This window comes from Pocillopora damicornis, chromosome 3 (genome assembly GCF_964200805.1).
Source record: "Pocillopora damicornis chromosome 3, jaPocDami1.2, whole genome shotgun sequence".
NCBI lineage: Eukaryota > Metazoa > Cnidaria > Anthozoa > Scleractinia > Pocilloporidae > Pocillopora > Pocillopora damicornis.
The window spans coordinates 21,031,908-21,039,407 of record NC_142672.1 but is presented as its reverse complement, the minus strand read 5'-3'; the positions used below and the strand labels follow the sequence as shown (position 1 = coordinate 21,039,407).

The following is a 7,500-nucleotide window of genomic DNA, read 5'->3' as shown; positions in this document are numbered from 1 at the left end:
TTTTCCCTCTTTTGTCAAATAATGTATGCAAAATCGAATAATTCGCATAATTCGTGTTTTTGTAATTCGTGTTGTATGTCCTTAACACCGCCTGCCTAGATTAGCTCGCTATTTGCAGGAGGTGATTATTGTACAAAGATTTTCCTGCAAACTTAATAAACTTGAAACTTGAACTACTAGTGCCTTAAACTAGATTTCAGATTTCCGTATGTATTTAAACTATTGCTTAAGTTGTTAAGTTACACTGAAAGTTTTATGCTAATTCAAATGACTCTGTATCTTCAACACAAAATCAATCTCTGGCAGATGTAGGTGGTAAATATTTTATAGCCGAGTACTCACCGCCTAATAAAAGAGCTGCAACTACTGCTAGCAAATTTCTTTTGACTGTACGACTACCAGGCTTGCGCATATGAAGTTTTAAGCCAAGGATACATTTATTACATTTTAAACTCCGAATAATACATTTTCTAGTGTTCTGAGTGGTTCATTCAGCTCCGTTTATCAGCTCATATTCCGAGTTACCCTATATGGAAATGCATGGCACCGGAAAAAAGCCTCCAAATATCTAAACGTTCAGGATTTTATGAAAATTAATAAAAAAACTATTACATTCGCGTTTGTTGGATATGAGATTGGTCATAGCTAACTCGGCGCTAGACGCCTCGTTGGCTATTTACCATCCCACATCTAGCGTGCGCTCATGGAATGATTGTTAAATATTATATATTTTACCCGATCAGAAAACCGTAGCCTGCTTAGTCAGGCTCCTAAAGGAGACAGGGGAAGACAGGGGTGTATAGGATAAATGTAAGACTCAATTTTCTTTAGCCCTCTTCCCATGTGATCCCCGAGAATCCTAGGAGATTAATAATGAGCTGTTCAGTAAATGGTTTGAACCCGGGGTAACATGTAACAGAGTAGTTTGCCGGGCGATCAAACCACACTACAAATGAGCGGCTCCTTGGAAACATTCCCGCCATATTTTACGGAGCGCGGAGCCTGGAATCTATTCTTAGATTCAAAATGGCGGATGAAGACGAGGTAGAGGTGCGAGGAATAAAAAGACCTCTTGTCGAAAACTACAGCGACGATGAAGAAGAAGAGGAAGCTCGAAGAAAACAAGGTACCGCTAGTAGACCCGGCAGGATAAGTACACTCGAAATGATGCGAAGAGCAAAATTGTTGAAGATTTGATTGTGATCCTCGTGTTTTTCGCTCATTCCACCGATTACTGATCATGACAACTACAATCCTCTTCATAATTATTGAAACGTTCCCTTCTTTCCTCGTTTAAGTGGTTTACGGTAAAGGTAAAATTTCCGCACAGCCTCATACTACATTATGCATTCAGTTCTTGGATAGAGAAAACAATGACAAAAACAATACATTGCCATTAGGAAAACAGATTTGTTTTACAATAGTATGGGGCTGTGAGGAAATTTTACCAAAAGAGGTGTGTGAACTTTGTTTCTCTTCAGTTCACATTTTTATTACAAATGGTGTTTCTGATCCCTTTCTCACTTCTTTTCTGAAAAGTTACTCGGCTTATCCACATGATAAATTTCTGATTAGTAGAGTACCTTTTTATTTCAAATCCTTTGGGTTGAAAATACCCCTCTCACTCGAAAAACAAAACCAGTCGGATTTTATTCTCTATTTTCCAGAACACAGTGCTTATCAGAGTAGACATTGTCCTTATCTTGACACCATAGACAGGTACAGTGTAGCCAACTGTTGAATATTTTTTGATCATGTATGTAACAAACTTCCACATAATTGAGCAAACAAAATTTTGTGGGTTTTGATTTGAGTAGATTTTGCAGATTGACCTCAACCCACATAGAATCAGTTCTTGCAGGAACAAATATATGATTAAAAAAATTAAACAGCTGCAGTAGGGTGATGGAAATAATAGGTTTTTTTGTTTAACTTTGTTGTTGGGTCAGTTCTTTTTGGCCGCAAGGTTCTAAAATTTTTATAGATTCAGTGACATGATGTAGCTAGAGTGTGCTGTGATTCAGCAAGTAATCAAATATGTGAATGCTACATTTTCATCTGTGCTAACTTCTTGCTCCTTGATAGGAGAATTGCAAAATTAAGTTCCCAGCAACTCAACAAACCTCCAATCTGCAAAAGAAAATCCAGCAAAATTTTTTGATTTATTGCTTCATTTACTTGTAACAATGGCTTATTCAAGGAGTACAATCCCTGTGTGATATTTCCTAGCTCCCTTAAGACTTCATTTTGTTGTGGTTTTTCTCAACTTTCTCTTTTTAACATGATTTTCTTTTAATGTCCACCATAACTGATCGTAACTCTCAGGTTGTGCATACCAAACATACCCTAAAGAACCCATTTTTTTTTACAGGCATGTGCTCGACTTTGATTTTGAGAAGCTGTGTTCTGTGTCATTATCACACATCAATGTGTATGCTTGCTTGGTGTGCGGAAAGTATTTTCAAGGTGAGAATTGCTTTAGTCTATGTTTTTGTGTGACTGTTAGGGCATAGTAAAGTGTTTTTTTTTTTGGATTCCACAGGCCGCGGACGTCGCTCTCATGCTTACACACACAGTGTACAAGTTGATCATCATGTGTTTCTTAATCTTCATACACTCAAGGTGAGACTGACAATAAACACTTTGTCTCATGATTACCAGTAATTTCCCCTTATCTGATTATTAATATTACCAATATTACCCTCTGCTGCTACATATTTCCCTGTAAATTAGTTGAGAGAACTTTGTGTCACTGGTAGATTAAGATAACAACTTGTACCTGACAAGTTTGAGTATTTTCAACAACTGTTCACTGGACAGTGTAGAAATGTCTTTGCAAATGATTTTATTATCCCAAAACACATGTTGTTAGAATGGGGGCAGGGTTGTGTCTTAACTCTTTTGGACATTTAGGCAAATCTATCTCATCAAATTTTTAGACATGAAAGACAATGGTTGTTCAAAGTGTGCATTTAAAAGCACCTTTTTTTGGCTATCAAAGTGTTTTGGAATCAAATGAAACTCAGAACTTGTACTGTAAACTACAGGTTTTTGACAAATAAGTGAATGTATTTTTATAGGCATTTTATAATTATGATTGAAGTAAAGAATAAAATTTATTACTACTTCTTTCAGTTTTACTGTTTACCTGATAACTATGAAGTTATTGACTCTTCTTTAGATGATATAAAGGTGAGTTTAAATTTTAACAATTGAAACAAGTTTTATGCCTCTGTCTGCAATTATTCACACAAGTTATTACTGATTAAATTACTTAACTTGAAGAGTCAAAAAATTGTTTGAACAAATGCAATTTCATTACCAATTGTTTCCTTTTAAAGTATAATTAAATGTATATAAAATTATTCATAATTGAGTTGTTGTTATGTATTACTTTGTTTATTCAATATCAGTATATTTTAAAATAAAATTGAAATTGTCGCAGATATGATGTTTGATGGAAAAACGACTGAAGTTGTTTCTCATTCAACCATTTCAGATCACTTTAAACATAAATTGTGGCAACAATATTGTCAAATATGAAAAGAGTCTAAGATAGTTTACATGTTTCTTTTCAGTATGTTTTAAACCCAACGTTTACCAAAAATGATATTATGCAGTTGGATAAATCAGCAAAGCTGTCCAGAGCTTTTGATGGCACAACCTATCTACCTGGTAAATATTAGCATTTTATTAAATTCTAGGAATAGTGTAGCACCCTTTTTTTTGGTTATTCTGGTTTTTTTAAAGCATGTTATCATGTAATTATGCAATGCTAGTGGGATTAATTTGATCTGTCTCATTTTTGTCTAGAAGAGATCAAAATGTCTCATTCAGAAACTGCCAGTCATTTACATCTCCCAAATCATTCTATGCAACATATGGCAGTCTGCAGCCTTTCTGTAAATCCAAGCTCTCTGGAATACCACAAAAATTTAGAAAGAAAATTTATCTTTTAAATCAGCACTCTTAATCCCCATAGTATTAACAAACAATTTTCATTAAACTAATTTATTCTTATTCTTCATGTAACCATGTTCCCACCAATAGTGTGGCTACATTTTTCTGCACATTAAGCATGGACAACCCAACTCATTATGCCTCTAATTGCTCTGACAAAGGGTTTATGCTCAAAAGCTTTAATTCAGCTTTGAAACTCTATACAGTGACCAATTTGCATTATCAAGTCAGTAAAAGTTAAGAACAGTTCCCAAAAGATACTGTCGGCCATCTGTCGGCAGACTGTCAACTGATAGTTGGCGGACAGTGGGCTGACAGTGGGCCAACAGTGGGCTGACAATGGGCCACAGTTGTTCACCAACAGTTGTTCACTATTACCATCAAGTCAGTTGATAAAACCAAATTTTCTTGTGTTACCTTCTGTCGGTGCTACACCACAATTTCTGTAGAACATTACCCCCTTGATTAATTTTTTTTGTTTAGGTTTTTTTATGTGTTTTATCCTCTTAAAGGAATTGTTGGACTGAATAACATCAAAGCAAATGATTACTTGAATGTAGTACTACAGGTGAGGATGATGGTTGTTCTTAACTCTTTAACTCTCATGATCTGATTCAGAATTCTCCTTACTAGCTGCCATACATTTCTTTGCTTATCAACAAAGAGAGTAAAGTGTCCTGTCAAAGCAAGTTTGTCAACTTGTATCTCCAATTTGATGGAATTTGTATTGTCATATTTTGAGGAGAAGTTTCTAATCATTCATTTCTGGAAGTTTAGAGGACTTAGAGACACATTACTTAATGGAAAACAATTTAAAAGAGTGCTTTACATGTATTATTTGTCTCATTATTAATTACTGTCTTTGACCTTGTATTATTTATGGAAGAAATGGTTTTCGTGTTTACATAGCCTGATGTAAACACGTGGGAGGTTGGGAGAACATGAGATAAGCGTAGGAAACCACGATGCAAAGCGGAGTGGTTTCCAGGTTTCCAGGTTTTATGTATTTTACATCCTGATTGTCTGTTGAGGTCAATACTTTGGTTCTGATGAATAGTTGTTTGCCAGTTTTATGTTATAAGTCTTGTTCATGCATTGATTGGTCAGTTTTTCTGTGATATTGATTCAGCCTAACATCTTATTATTAAATATCCTATTCACCTCAAACACATGCAGTGAACTGAACAAGACTGCTTTACTTTATTAATGGATTTATTATGACTGATCTTAATGTCCAAATACTAATTGAGTTTTACAACCAATGATCTCCTTATTTCAATCAACAGGCTTTGGCATTCGTCCCACCAATCCGTGATTTTTTTCTTCGAGAAGAAAACTATCAAAGCATTAAGCGTCCTCCTGGAGATATCATGTTTCCTCTAGGTAAGACCTGGGAGCAATGCAAGAAATATCAAGAGCATCATTCACTAAGTAAACTAAACCCTTTAACTCCCAAGATCTGATTGTTAATTCTCCCCTCTAGCTGCTACACATTTCCTTGTAAATAAGTTACAAGAATTTGATCAAGATAACAACTTCTACCTGATAAGTTTGAATATTCTCATTACCTGTTTGCTGGATAATGTTTAGATGTTATAGGGAGAAGTAACATGTCAATCACTTCTGGGAGTTAAAGGGTGAAAGGTGCTTGGTTTTCAACTCCAATCCGATAGAGAAATAAGCCAAGCCATGCTTCACACATATGATTTGGGGTGCCTGTGTACAACATTCTGATCAGTATGTTGTGAAAACATGCTGGAAAAGCAGTTATTTTTCCATAAATGAAACACTTTTTGGTACCTCTAGCTGTCTGTTTTGGTTAATCTTTGAACCCCAGAGATCTGATTGTTAATTTTCCCCTCTAACTGCTGTACATTACCTCATAATTTGGTTATAAGAATTTGAGTATCCTCATTTTCCATTTGCTGAATAATATATGGATATTATGGGAAGAAGTTATAAGTCAATCACTTGTGAGATTTAAAGGGTTAATTGGTTTGTTGTTTATCTCTTTTCTCTTGTTATCATTCTCTAATGCACACATGTCAATTCTTTAAATGAATAGCATTTGTTAAATTTATTAATTTGTATGGTCATCAACTTTTCTGGTCCACAAACTATTTCAATTTATTTATTTCCTGTTGTGAACTTTTGTTTTAGTAAACAGGTTTGGAGAGCTAATTAGAAAAATTTGGAATCCACGTAACTTCAAAGCTCATGTCAGCCCTCATGAGATGTTGCAGGTCGGTGTACTGACATACATTTTCATCTGAACTTTTCTTCATTAATGCCTGTTCTCAGATTTTTAATTGCTGGCTTCTTTAATGACCCACATTAATTTTCTGATTGTTGATTCAAACAGAAAAAAAAAATCATCCTCTGCTTTTTAGTTACCATACTCAATGTAGCAACTATGAAAAGATTAGGCAGTATCAGATGCGTCTCAAAAGGGACAAAACCAATCAATGTAATATCACCAGTCAATTGGAGCCAAGCTTAACATCATCGTTAGCCAATTAGTAAATGCCACAATTATTTAATGCAGGAAAACATGAGTGACCAAATCAGGATAAGTTTCAGTTTTTAATCTGATTGGTTGAGATGGTGGTACAAGTTTTCAGGACCAATCACAGACTGAGAAAAGTCAGGCACAGCCGAAGTAATCATGGATTACTTGTGAAACTCAATTGAAAACTGATCTAAATGGCAACCCATCAGAAACTCATGACAAATATTGTGACATTTTTTTTATTGGGTTGCTAACATTTTAGCTTGGAAGTCTTCCATAGATAAAAGCTTATAATGCAACCTTTGAAATGTTCAACACCAAAGAGTAAATAGCATCTAATTTTTGCAAAGAGTATCAGCCCTCAATCAAACAATAAGTTAATGAGAATTAAAAGAAATGATCACCAGCTAAAGAAGCCCTTGATTGATAAACAAATTCTCTTTGTCAGCAGCTTAGGGCATCTTTGGGGATGTATAGAGAACAGTGTGGAGAATATTTATACTGGTGTTAGTGTATAAAGAGTTTAAAAGAGATTCAAATGGTTGTGCTTTCTTTCCTGTGATTAAGGACTGTTTCATGAATTCATTTCTAGGCTGTGGTGCTTTGTAGCAAAAAGAGATTCCAGTTTACTGAACAAGGTAAATTTAGTAATTTCCTGTTTCTTTAACCATCCTCATAAAATTTTTCCCACAATTTTCTTGCTGGTGTATATAAAAGTGGCTTGGTCAGCCAACAAAAAATAAATGAATGAATGAATCTTTTGAAAACTGAAAAAGAAAAGAATTGACCAGGGAGCTTGCTTGATGATTGAAATTCAAGCAATTATTCCTTCAGTGTTAGTACTGTAATAATTTACTTTCATCGGTTTATTAGGTGATCCAGTGGAATTTTTGTCTTGGTTTCTTAACTCTCTGCACACAACTCTTGGTGGAACAAAGAAAGCAACTAGCAGTAAGTTGACTTACGAGTGTTTGTGAAGCACTGACCCTTAAACTCCCTGGAATGAGAATATAGGATTTAATTTTACTGTG

At 34.9% G+C, this 7,500-nt stretch overlaps 1 protein-coding gene across 1 annotated transcript in view; it reads left to right on the top strand.

Annotated features, from left to right (window-relative positions):
- The first annotated feature begins 1,008 nt into the window (after positions 1 to 1,008).
- Positions 1,009 to 7,500, top strand: part of LOC113679062 (ubiquitin carboxyl-terminal hydrolase 39) — a 14,855-nt gene continuing 8,363 nt past the window's right edge. Inside the window, exons 1-11 of the mRNA XM_027196008.2 lie at positions 1,009 to 1,126; positions 1,668 to 1,719; positions 2,372 to 2,466; positions 2,543 to 2,622; positions 3,136 to 3,192; positions 3,579 to 3,675; positions 4,473 to 4,528; positions 5,247 to 5,343; positions 6,121 to 6,203; positions 7,062 to 7,107; positions 7,343 to 7,420. Of these exons, the coding sequence (XP_027051809.2) occupies positions 1,027 to 1,126; positions 1,668 to 1,719; positions 2,372 to 2,466; positions 2,543 to 2,622; positions 3,136 to 3,192; positions 3,579 to 3,675; positions 4,473 to 4,528; positions 5,247 to 5,343; positions 6,121 to 6,203; positions 7,062 to 7,107; positions 7,343 to 7,420 (841 nt within the window). The 5' untranslated portion in view covers positions 1,009 to 1,026. The remainder of the gene's footprint in view (positions 1,127 to 1,667; positions 1,720 to 2,371; positions 2,467 to 2,542; positions 2,623 to 3,135; positions 3,193 to 3,578; positions 3,676 to 4,472; positions 4,529 to 5,246; positions 5,344 to 6,120; positions 6,204 to 7,061; positions 7,108 to 7,342; positions 7,421 to 7,500) is intronic.